At 48.1% G+C, this 12,623-nt stretch overlaps 1 protein-coding gene across 1 annotated transcript in view; it reads left to right on the top strand.

The window, feature by feature from the left end:
* Positions 1-12,623, top strand: part of MCF2L2 (MCF.2 cell line derived transforming sequence-like 2) — a 410,388-nt gene that overhangs the window by 394,920 nt on the left and 2,845 nt on the right. The window contains exons 29-31 of the mRNA XM_030216237.1: positions 1,035-1,153; positions 3,698-3,810; positions 9,159-9,262. Coding sequence (XP_030072097.1) covers positions 1,035-1,153; positions 3,698-3,810; positions 9,159-9,262 — 336 coding nt within the window. The remainder of the gene's footprint in view (positions 1-1,034; positions 1,154-3,697; positions 3,811-9,158; positions 9,263-12,623) is intronic.

Raw genomic sequence — 12,623 nt, 5'->3', positions numbered from 1 at the left:
TATAACACTGAGTGCCCTTGAGTTTGGGAATTACCACTTGTGCCTGACTTAGTCCTGTTTGCCGACAGAAAAGCAAAGTTGTTTACCTGTAACGGATGTTTCTCGTAGACAGGAGGATTGATCAGACACACAGTACCTCCCATCTTTCTGAGAGTTGCAAGTGGAATAGGCGGAGAGACCGAGGGAGAACGCTGCACATGGGAACGACTGCAGGGCTGCTTGGGGGGGGGGGGGGGGCAAAATTCCCCAGGCCCGGCCTCCAAGGGCAACCTGGCCCCGGGGTTTCTCTCTTTCTCTCCTGCTCCTGACGGGCCCCCGGGTGATCGATCTTGACAGGAGCAGAAGAGAGAAAACTCCGGCACCGGCCCCCTCCAGCGCTGCTCTTTGCTCGCTTCTACCGCCATGCTGAGCGGCTGCTTTTCCCCTTCAGCACATGCTCGGTTTTGAAACTGAGCATGAGTGACGAGAGAAAAAAAGCAGCTGCAGGAGCAGGGCAGGCATAGAATGAAGAGCAGTGCTAGATTCTTCCGCTGGCGGGACCTCGGGATCCCCGCCAGCCCCATGGTACCTCAGCTGCAGCAGTGGTGATCCTGGAGGAGGGGGGTGGGAGCGGCAACAATCTGGGGGGGGGGGGGCGTGGTGCTCGGGGGGGGGGGGGGCAGCAGCGGCCCTGCTCCGGGCCCGGCTACAGTCTCTCGGCGGCCCTGAACAACTGTACGTTCTCATACCCTTTACACTTAGTTTTGAGCTCTGGGAGAGTCGTTCAACCTAGCACTGTCCGCTGGCACCACTTACTTTTGTGGTGGATCAATCTGGCTTTATTTTATTTATTTTTTATAAACACTGAGCAAGACTTTCTCAGATAATGTTCATAAAATTAAATAACACTAACATTTTTTTTAAGTAAAAAGAAGGTGGGTTTTCAGATTTGTTTGCCACATGTCAAATCTCTGGAAAAATTTCTTAGAATTTGTACTTTCATAATATAATTATTGAAAACAGACTGATTATAAAAATGTGCTTTATTTTCAAAGGTTGGCCCAACAAGCAGCTTCCATCTATGGACACATATGATGATTTTGAAGTTATCCCTTCCAGCAACGATGAACTCTCCAATTCATCGGATATGGATGAGGAAACCAACTCTAACAATGTACAGCACTATGGCTTCCTCCTTTCTCTTTCCTCCTTCGTCTCCGTCTGTCTTTTCTCAGTCTTACTTCCATAAATAGAGCTCATCCTCTTTATAACCATCTTATTCAATCCATACCTTTAAGAAAAACACATTTGTGGTTATATTGGTGTAATGTAGTAGTGTCGTAAATGACAGAGATAGGTGGAACCTTATAGACTCAGCCAGTGATGGCGAACCTTTCAGAGACCGAGTGCCCAAACAGCAACCCAAAATCTAATTATTATCGCAAAGTGCCAACAGGGCAATTTAACAGGTGGGCATTCCCCCCTCCCCCTCATACCCCTCCCTCTCCTGTCCCCCCTCCACCTGCCTCCGAGTTGCACGCCCCCCTCCCTCCCAGTTCCAGGGTCCCCCCTCCCTCCAAATTGTAAAAGTCATCTATCTTACATCGTCGGGGTTAGGGCAGCAGCAGCGGTAAAAAGCATGCAGGCTCGGCTCGGTGCTTAGTTCAGTTTTCCCTTCTCTCTTTCTCTCTCTCAGCTCTGTCCCGCCCTCATTTCCTCTTTCCGCAAGGGCGGGACCAGAGCTGAGAGAGAGCGAAGGGAAAACGGAACTAAGCCACCGAAGCCGAGCCTGCATGCTTTTTACCGCTGCTGCCGCCCTAACCCCAACGAGGTAAGATAGATGACTTTTAAAATTCGGAGGGAGGGGGGCCTGGAACTCGAAGGGAGGAGGGGAACGAACTTCTGGTGGGTGAGGTGACGGCACGTGGGCCAACAGAGAGGGCTCTGCGTGCCCTCTCTGTCACGTGTGCCATAGGTTCGCCATCACTGGACTAAGCAGTGTATTGAGGCATGGGATTTCAAGGACAAGAGTCCATTTTGTCAAATGCATCTGGTCTTCGAAAGCTCATGCTTCAATAATTTGTTACTGTATAACAGGGGCGTATCTGCATGGGGGCTCAGGGGCCTGGGCCCCCCGCAGATTTTGCCCTGGACCCCCCTACCGCCATCAACCCTCCCCCGCTGCCTTTGCTTACTTTTGCTGGCGGGGGACCCAACCCCCGCCAGCCGAGGTCCGCTTCCACCTGCCGCTGCCTTAAAAACTACTTCTTCAGCTGGCGGGGGACCCCAAACCAGGAGCTGTTGAATCCACTTCAGAGTCTGACGTCGTTCTACGTTGTACGTGCTGCGACGTCAGACTCCGAAGTGGATTCAACAGCTCCTATCAACAGCAGCACGGCCACGGAGGCCGAAGATGAACTTTAAAAACCTTGGGGCGGCTGGCGGGGGTTTGGGGTCCCCCGCCAGCTGAAGAAGTAGTTTTTAAGGCAGCGGCAGGTGGAAGCGGACCTCGGCTGGCGGGGGTTGGGGCCCCCCGCCAGCAAAGGTAAGCAACGGCAGCGGGGAGGGTTGGCGGCGGGAGGGGGTGGAGAGAGTCATTGGTGGCGGTGGGGGCTCTGACAATGGCGGGGGGGGGGGGCGGTGGCGGGCGGGGGGGGGGGCTAAAATGTGCCCCCTCCCTCTGGCTCTGGCCCCCCCTACCGCCGAGTCCGGGATCGCCCCTGCTGTATAAGGTGCCTCCTATCCTCTGTTCCCTCTGAGTGTGAGTCCTCCAACTGCACTGCTGCCAGTAGGGGGTGGTGCTTCAATATTGTGTTTTCAATTGCTAGGGACAGGCAGGTTTCCTGGAGTCCCGCAGAGCTTGCTTGTCCCTCACTATTGAAAATGTGATAGTGAAATAGCACCACCCACTGGCAGGACTGTAGGACACTCTCTTAGCTTAGAGGGAACAGTTTCCAACAGTGGCCAATCCAGGTCACAAGTACCTGGCAAGATCCCAAAAAAGGACTCACAATCTAGTATTATATTGTACCTGGGGGAATGGAAAGCTCTGGGGCCCTTTTACGCATGAAGGTCCATTTTTCAGCATGCCTGGAAAAAAGGCCTTTTTTTGTGGCCGAAAATGGACGTGCGGCGGCAAAATTAAAACCAACGCGTGTCCATTTTCGGACTGAGACCTTACCGCCACCCATTGACTTGGCGGTAAGGTCTCACCCGCTAACCGGGCGGTAAGTGTCAGCGTGCATACGCTGCCTATTACCGCCGGTTAAGCGCCACGTGGTAGCAAATAGAAAATATTTTCTTCCGTGCGTTTTGGACCGCGTCAAAAATGGAATTACCTCCCGGGTTGGACGATAGTTCCAATTCGATGCGCGTTGGACGTGCCTAGGCACCTATGTGCCTTTGTAAAAGGCTCCTAAGTGACTTGCCCCAGGGTCACATAGAGCTGCAGAGGGAATTGAACCTCAGTTTCCCAGGATCTCAACCACCGTTGACCGTTAGGTAGCAGTGGAGTTGAACCTAGTTCTCCAGGTCCACAACCCACTGCACTAACCTTTTGGCAACTTTGGATGCACTACAGATGTCTGCAAAATAGAGTTCAAAAATAACGATTTCAACATTCTGCTTTATGCCACTTTTGCCCCATGATCGTTAAAACCAGCCAGTACAGGCATAGTGTCTATTGCATGACAATTTGTGTTTTATGTTGTCTTGTTAGGGGTCCATCCTTTTCCGTGTTGAAGGAAGTTTTGAGGCATGTTCCCCGGATCCAGTCACACTGCAGCCTGGTGATCTAGTTCAGTTTGTACAGGGAAGAGAAAACGGACAGTGGTACGTGTTTACAGATTTAATGATTTGATATACCTCCCCTTTTTAACATACTGTTGTAGTTTGAGTGTAACAGCCAAGTAAAGAGTTCTGTAAAAATAATGGAGAAAAGCTTTACTGCACCAATTAGTTTAGCAGAAAGTACAAAGCATAAACAAAGGTTCTTTTATACCTGTTGCAAGGACAGACTGACCCTCTCATGTTAAGTTAATGAGCCATTGCATGAGCTGAAACAAAGGCAGATTTAAAAGGCCCCACCCCCCCTCTGTCATAAGTATTGCCACACTGGGACAGACCAAAGGTCCATCAGCCCAGCATCCTGTTTCCAACAGTGGCCAAACCAGGTCACAAATACCTGGCTAGATCCCAAAAAAGTTCAATACATTTTATTATTTATATTTTGCTCACACCTTTTCAGTAGTAGCTCAAGGTGAGTTACTTTCAGGTACACTGGCTATTTCTCTGTCCCAGGAGGGCTCACAATCTAAGTTTGTACCTGAGGCAATGGAGGGTTAAGTGACTTGCCCAAGATCACAAGGAGCAGCAGTGGGATTTGAACTTGCCACCTCTGGATTGCAAGACTGGTTCTCCAACCACTAGGCCACTCCTCCACTTATCCCAGAAATAAGCAGTGAATTTTCCCCAAGTCATTTTAATAATAGTCAATGGACTTTTCCTTTATGAAGCAGCCCAAACCCTTTTTAAACCCTGCTAAGCTAACCGCCTTTACCACATTCTCTGGCAACAAATTCCAGAGTTTAATTACATGTTGAATGAAGAAAACTTTTCTCCGATTCTTATTAAATTTACTACTTTGTAGCTTCATTACGTGCTCCCTAGTCCTAGTATTTTTGGAAAGAGTAAACAAACGCTTCACATCTACCCGTTCCACTCCACTCATTATTTTATAGATCTCTATCATATCTCCCCTCAGCCGTGTTTTCTCCTAGATGCTTTAGCCTTTCCTCATAGGGAAGTCGTCCCATCCCCTTTATCATTTTCGTTGCCCTCCTCTTTACCTTTTCTAATTTCACTATATCTTTTTTGAGATGCGGTGACCAGAATTGAAACACAATATTCGAGGTGCGGTTGCACCATGGAGCAATACAAAGGCATTATAACGTCCTCACTTTTGTTTTCCTTTCCTTTCCTAATAATACCTAACATTCTATTTGCTTTCTGAGCTGCCGCAGCACACGGAGCAGCCTGGTGTCACCTACCTAAATACTGCTTACTCTTAACTCCTTTGTATAGGCCCCAGGCATCAACTGAATGCACCCCTCTTCCTCAAATTCTTCACTGAGGTGAGCAGGAAGAATTGGGTTAACTTAAATTTTGTTAAATATTTTTTTTTTGTGCGTTCAAATATTTTAGTTTTGAAATAAACAGATTATCACCAGGGGCGTATCTGCGTGGGGCCTCAGGGGCCTGGGCCCCCGCAGATACGCCCCGGACCCCCCTACCGCTGCCAACCCTCCCCCCCCGTTGCTCGCCTACCTTCGCTGGCGGGGGACCCCAACCCCCGCCAGCCGAGGTCCGCGTCCTCCTGCCGCTGCCGGCTGCCTTTGGTGCTTTCATTTGTCCATTGAAGCTGGCGCCGATGAAAGTTTCTTTTGAGTCTGACGTCGCTGCACGTTGTACGTGCAGGACGTCAGACTCAGAAACATTTTCTGAGTCTGACGTCCTGCACGTACAACGTGCAGCGACGTCAGAGTCAAAAGAAAACTTTAGTTGGCGCCAGCTTCAATGGACAAATGAAAGCACCAAAGGCAGCCGGCAGCGGCAGCGGCAGGAGGACGCGGACCTCGGCTGGCGGGGGTTGGGGTCCCCCGCCAGCGAAGGTAAGCGAGCAACGGAGGGGGAGGGTTGGCAATGGTAGCGGCTGGGGGGAGGGGGATCGGCAATGGCGGCGGCGGCGGCGGGGGGGGGGGGCTATAATGTGCCCCCTCACTCTGCCCTGGCCCCCCCCTACCGCCGCAGTTCAGATACGCCCCGGATTATCACTGGGTTAGAAAATATGAAGAAGGGGCCAGCCCAAAGGCTTGGCAGTAGGGAGTGTGCTTCATGGAGGGCCTGGCTGTAGGCCCCAGTGGAAGGATTTACACACAGATTCAGCACTGACGCCTCCTTTCTAGTCTCCTGCTAACGTGCAGGCCTAGAGCTCATTTTAGCCAAGGCTGGAAAGAAACACAAGAGGTAAAATGGGGAAAGAGGCAAGAAGGGGCTTATTTGACACATCCGGTTCAGAAAAAAGGCAATCAGTCCGAGGCTCAGTCCGAATAGAAGAACAACCTTCTGGAAGGGAATCCAGCAGAGTTGAGAGGGTGTCTTCAGTTTGGTTTCCTGATGATGGTCATACACTGGTCTTAGGATCACTGTTCCCTCTATGCTGAGTGGGAGTCCTTCACCTACAGTCCTGCCAGTGGGGGGGGGGGGGGGGGGGGTGCTGTTTCGCTATCACATTTTCAATAGTGAGGGACAGGAAAGTTTTGCAGGAATCTGACTGTCCCTAGAGATTGAAAGCACAGTATTGAAGTATCACCCCCTACTGGTAGCAGTGCAGTTGGAGGACCCCCACTCAGTGCTAAATATAATGCTTTCTCCAAGGGAAGACAATGCTTTATAGAAATAAAGAGTGGAGGAGTGGCCTAGTGGTTAGGGTGGTGGACTTTGGTCCTGGGGAACTGAGGAACTGAGTTCGATTCCCACTTCAGGCACAGGCAGCTCCTTGTGACTCTGGGCAAGTCCTTAACCCTCCATTGCCCCATGTAAGCCGCATTGAGCCTGCCATGAGTGGGAAAGTGCAGGGTACAAATGTAACAAAAATAAAATAGATAATATTGGAGATTCTACATGGAATGTTGCTACTATTGGAGATTCTACATGGAATGTTGCTATTCCACTAGGCTGCGCAGGCTTCTGTTTCTGTGAGTCTGACGTCCTGTCAGACTCACAGAAGCAGAAGCCTGCGCGGCCACATTGGTGATCTGCAAGGGCAGACTTCTACATGGAATGTTGCTAGTGGAATAGCAACATTCCATGTAGAATCTCAAATAGTAGCAACAGTGGAGGAGTGGCCTAGTGGTTAGGGTGGTGGACTTTGGTCCTGAGGACTGAGTTTGATTCCCACTTCAGGCACAGGCAGCTCCTTGTGACTCTGGGCAAGTCACTTAACCCTCCATTGCCCCATGTAAGCCGCATTGAGCCTGCCATGAGTGGGAAAGCTCGGGGTACAAATGTAACAAAAAAAATATCCCTATTGATAGCTCAGCAAGGTATGTTAACCTGATGGCTTGATTGAACTCATTCCTGGAAAGGAGATGCAGCTACAGCAAGTGACAACCTGGGTGCAAGCTGAAAAGGTTAAGATTATACACTGAAGAGTATTCAATGTGGGAGGAATGTTTCTCTATGATGAAAGATAATCTGAAAGAAGACAGTTATACCAGACGATGCAGTAGCTCATGGCTACTCACATATGCCGATGTGATAGTATGAACGGAAGTGCGAAGGAGAAATTTTTAATCCATCAGTTTGGAGTACAGTGAAGCTTTGCCACCTGATAGGAAACTATAAGATGGACGAACTTGTGATTAATGAAGTCTCTGGAAGTTCACTTAGAATGTCGACCATATTATTATGGGAAAAAACAGCAGTCACAACTCCGTTTGGCTTCTTCGAATGGACACGGATGCCATTTGGCTTGTATAATGCCCCAGCAAGCTTTCAGCGTTTGATGGAGACCGTGCTGGGGGAATATGTCTTCAAAGTACTACTTCTCTATCTGATTGATGTCCTAGTTTGTGCTTCAACGTTTGAACAGCATCTGCAGTGCTTAGATAAGGTGTTCAACAGATTGACCGAACGCGGGTTGAAGCTGAAACCTGAAAAATGCAAGTTACTGTGTAAGAGCATGAAGTTCCTTGGATATGTGGTTTCAGAGGAAGGGGTATCTACTGACAAAGAAAAGATCCAAACATTACAAACTTGGAAAGTGCCAACAACTCAGTCAGAAGTAAGAAGTTTCCTGGGATTTGCATTCTTTTACCGATGCTTTGTCCCAAATTTTGCTGAAATTGCTGCTCCGCTTCACCAGTTAACTGGAAAGACAGAGAAGTCAAAGGCAGAGACACCTCTCAACTGGACTTCTCAATGCCTTTGATAAGGTGAGGGAAAAACTGACTTCATCTCCAATTTTAGCATTTCCTGAATTTAACAACCCGTTTGTGCTCACAACCAATGCAAGTTATCGTGGAAGGGCACTCTTCATTGCAGGAACTGTCTCTTCACGTTCACGTGTACAGCGCTGCGAATGTCTAGTAGCGCTATAGAAATGATAAGTAGTAGTAGTAGTAGGATACTGTAGTCACACTGCCCACATTATGTATGTTTCTGTACTAGGTTTAATGAAAAAAAAAAAAAAGAAAAACCTTATGGCCTCGTTAATTTATTTAGTTTAAAATTCCGTTACTACCTCTGGTTAGTCCAGTCTAAGGACTCGAGGGAATGCTAAACATTCAGGGCCCCTTTTACCAAGCTGCGGCCAAAGGGGGCCTGCGCTTTTGTCAGTGCTTGTTTTTGATGCGTGCCGGGGCTCCCTTTTACCGCAACAGGTAAAAGGTAGGTCTTTCTTTTTTTCAGGAAATGGCCGTGGCTGCACGCGCTAGGGTTGGCAACTACCTCCGGACTGCTGCGTTAGCCCAGTGGTACTTCCTTTTTAGCGAGCGGTAAGCCCCCGTTGGGCTTACTGCTGCTTTGTAAAGGGGGCCCTCGGTATTAAATTCAAACAGAAAAAAAATAATTCAACTACAAATACTGCATAGCACAAGTGCATGAAACGTTGCCTGATCACTTCCATAACTACCTATTTTCTGAACTGATGACACTGTCTGGTTAGTATAACAGAATTCAGACCATTCTACATTCCTGTTCTTCTCATTCAGAACCTTCTCTCATGGGAACTCTACATACTGTTATGGCAATAACAGTATGTAGAGTTCTCTTTTCATTCCTACGTCTAGCTGTGTTCAGGATTATAGTTTCCTACTGTCCTTCTGACTCCTGTGTTCCAAACCTACTAACCACCCGATCTAAACTGACTCAAGTTCTTGTGTCTCCAGGTAGCCCAAGTCAGTAGTCTTCCAGCAGATTTAGTACCTTTGTTCATTCTACACATCTTTTCTATTTTTCACCCCTCTTCTGAAGACCTGCCTTTTCTCAGCTGGCTTCTGTTTTGCGGATTGCCTGTTATATGCTGATCCTTTATGTCTTCTACAATGCTTGGAGTAAATATTATGAAATGATATTTGTTTAGATATATGAGTATGCTTAATCTGCTCCCTACTTGGCAGGTTGGTGAAGGAAACCATTTCCCAGAAGAATGTCTGGATACCGTCTAGTCTGCTCCATCCAGCAGAGGGAGACAGCAGCACTGGGAATAGAGATAGCTATACAGGTATCACAATGCTGCTACTGCAGATTAATGCAGCTACTTCTCTGGAAGTTTCCCCAGTGTCATGTTGAATGCTATTAATACTAATACTTAATAATGCTCCTTCCAACAGTTAGAATTCCATTAATATGCATTAAAGCAGAGATTTATGCATGGAAGTAGCTTATTATACAATTGCTCAGAATATATTTGGGTAAAAATGCATGCATAATGCTAGGTTGACATGTGACAAGCAGAAGAGGAATTGGGGCAGGGCTTGGACTTGCACGCATATTTTTAGGTTTTTCAATTTATACGTGCATATAGTTTCAGTGGGCCAATTTTCAAAGGGAAAGTGCACATGTATTCAGGGATGGCCTATCCACTAGGTGGACTATGCATTCACCTAGGGCAGTACTAGTGAGGCAGTCATGGCTACACTTACCAAAAGTCAGTGTGGCCAGCTCAGGGCTCGAACATCTGCACAAGTTCAAGGCCTACTATCTACCACCTCTCCTGAAATTCAGAGGGGGCGGAACGCCAGCCTCACTGATTTTTGTTTAGAGCACCGGCGACAATATCAAGTGGGAGGAGGGGTGAGGTAGGTCCGACAAAGGGAAAGGCGATGGGGAGATGCTGAACACCTCAGGATGGAGAAGAAAGCAGTAGGGATGCTGAACATCTCAGGGAGAAGGGGGCAGTATGGAAGGGATAAGGAGATGAAGAGCACCTCGAAAGGGGGGGGGGGAGGGCAGTAGAGAAGGGATGAGGAGATGGGGGGGGAGAGGGCAGAAGGGAAGGGTTGGAGAGATACTGGACATATCAGTAGTGAGGAGGTGGTAAGGGATTGGAGATGCTGGCTGTCCAGGGGGCATGGCTGAAGATGCACCTAAAATGTCAGATACTCAGGCCAGCCCTGCCTGTACTTTGAAAATTGGTATATCTTATGCATGTATCTGCTGTACAAGTTGAGCAGTCTGTTACAATACTTATACTCTGAGCTCCTGTATAACATTTGAATTTACGTGTAAGTGAGGGAAGAGTGAAAATTTAACTAAGAAGCCCTTTTTAATTGGAGATCAACGGCAGTGATATTGGTGACTTATTGAGACATTTTTTTTTGTTACATTTGTACCCTGCGCTTTCCCACTCATGGCAGGCTCAATGCGGCTTACATGGGGCAATGGAGGGTTAAGTGACTTGCCCAGAGTCACAAGGAGCTACCTGTGCCGGGAATCGAACTCAGTTCCTCAGTTCCCGAGGACCAAAGTCCACCACCCTAACCACTCGGCCACTCCTCCGCATTTTATTTTCTGATGTCCCAGGCAGTAGGTTTCATTTGCACATCTGCTAAAGTCACTAACCATTAACAAGGCAGCTTTACAATATTTATTGTGTTTTGCAGTGGGTGCAAGTTTGCAGTTTATCCGTAACATAAATCTTCTTCAGCTCTTGGACACCAGTATTTTCTAGGAGCAGTATCTCCAAATGAAATAGGATCGCAGTCTCTCAAATTTTCTACTAACGCTCGTCATGCCAAAGAGAGCTTCCTTCTGGAGTTCATAGGACATAACGTGTATAGGCAACCTATCATCGTGCTTGAAAATTCCGTTTAATCAGGCCTGTGGCACCCAAAATAACGGGAAATATTTCTTCCACATGCTCCTGGTCTTCCACTGCATTTTTTTTGGTGCTTGAGGATCTTCTGTTTCGCCACACGGTTCACATAATAATCACTTGGTACGCACACCTCTATTATAATCAGCGCATTTCTTCTGTTTTTTTTTTCCTTCACCATTTTGTCTAAGTTTGTCTCATCCAGCTTTTTATCAGTTGGAATGGGAATATCTCAAATGATCATAACCATTCTCCATAATTCTTTTCTGGTTGTGATCCCAATGCTTTTTGCTGGTACAAAAATGTTGTAATGCTTACATAATTTCCAATGAATGAGACCTTCCACCTTATTGTCCTTTTCTCTATTATTTAGCCCTATACCTATGACTCATAGTAACATAGTAAATGATGGCAGAAAAAGACCTGCACGGTCCATCCAGTCTGCCGAACAAGATAAACTCATATGTGCTACTTTTTGTGTATACCCTACTTTGATTTGTACCTGTGCTCTTCAGGGCACAGACCGTATAAGTCTGCCCAGCACTATCCCCGCCTCCCCACCACCAGCCCCGCCTCCCACCACCGGCTCTGGCACAGACCGTATAAGTCTGCCCAGCACTATCCCCGCCTCACCCACCACCAGCCCCGCCTCCCACCACCGGCTCTGGCACAGACCATATAAGTCTGCCCAGCACTATCCTCACCTCCCAACCACCAGCCCTGCCTCCCCACCACCGGCTCTGGCACAGACCATACAAGTCTGTCCAGCACTATCCCCGCCTCTCAACCACCAGTCCCGCTGCCCACCACCGTCTCTGGCACAGACCGTATAAGTCTGCCCAGCACTATCCCTGCCTCCCACCACTGGCTCTGGCACAGACCGTATAAGTCTGCCCAGCACTATCCCTGCCTCCCAACCACCAGCCCTGCCTCCCACCACTGGCTCTGCCACCCAGTGGCGTAGCTACAGGTGGGCCTAGGTGGGCCGGGGCCCACCCACTTAGGGCTCAGGCCCACCCAACAGTAGCATATGTTTAACAGTAGCTAGTGGGGATCCCAAGCTCCGCCAGCTGAAAACTTCCCCCTGATGATAACAAAAACCCTGCTCTCCACGATACTGGCACCTGCGCATGCTCAGTTTTCAGCGCATGCCTACTGCAGACTGCCAAAGTGCAGAGAAGCATTTTCCCACCAGCTGAGATATTATTTTGGTGGGAGGGGGGGAATGCTTGGTGCCCACCCACTTCTTGCCTAGGCCCACCCAAAAATCTGCTGTCTGGCTACGCCCCTGCTGCCACCCGATCTCGACTAAGCTCCTGAGGATCCATTCCTTCTGCACAGGATTCCTTTACGCATGTTTGAATTCCGTTACCGTTTTCATTTCCACCACTTCCACCAGGAGGCTGTTCCATGAATTCACCATCCTTTCCATAGTATCTCTAAAGGAGTGATAGGCAGTGTTGTTTAAAGTACTAAGTCAGAGTACTTAAGTAAAAGTAAGGGAAAATGCACATTTTGATACTTCAGTAAAAGTAAATATTACAATGAAAAGCACATTAAAAATTTACTCAAGTAAAAGTAAAAAAACTAAAGGGGGTCTTTTACTAAAGCTTAGCTCGAGTTATCTGCAGCAGGGCCAATAGGTCTGGAGGCTTATGATATTAGCTAGACTAGATAGGTATAATCTATTCTGAGACCCAATTCTTGTTTCGGCTCAAGGAATGTACAGTCCTGGCATATGTTGATTCTTATAAATTACCTCGTGAGC

The sequence above is a fragment of the Microcaecilia unicolor genome, chromosome 10 (genome assembly GCF_901765095.1).
Source record: "Microcaecilia unicolor chromosome 10, aMicUni1.1, whole genome shotgun sequence".
NCBI classification, from domain to species: domain Eukaryota; kingdom Metazoa; phylum Chordata; class Amphibia; order Gymnophiona; family Siphonopidae; genus Microcaecilia; species Microcaecilia unicolor.
The sequence above is the reverse complement of the archived record's forward strand: the minus strand, read 5'-3'. Positions and strand labels throughout refer to the sequence as shown.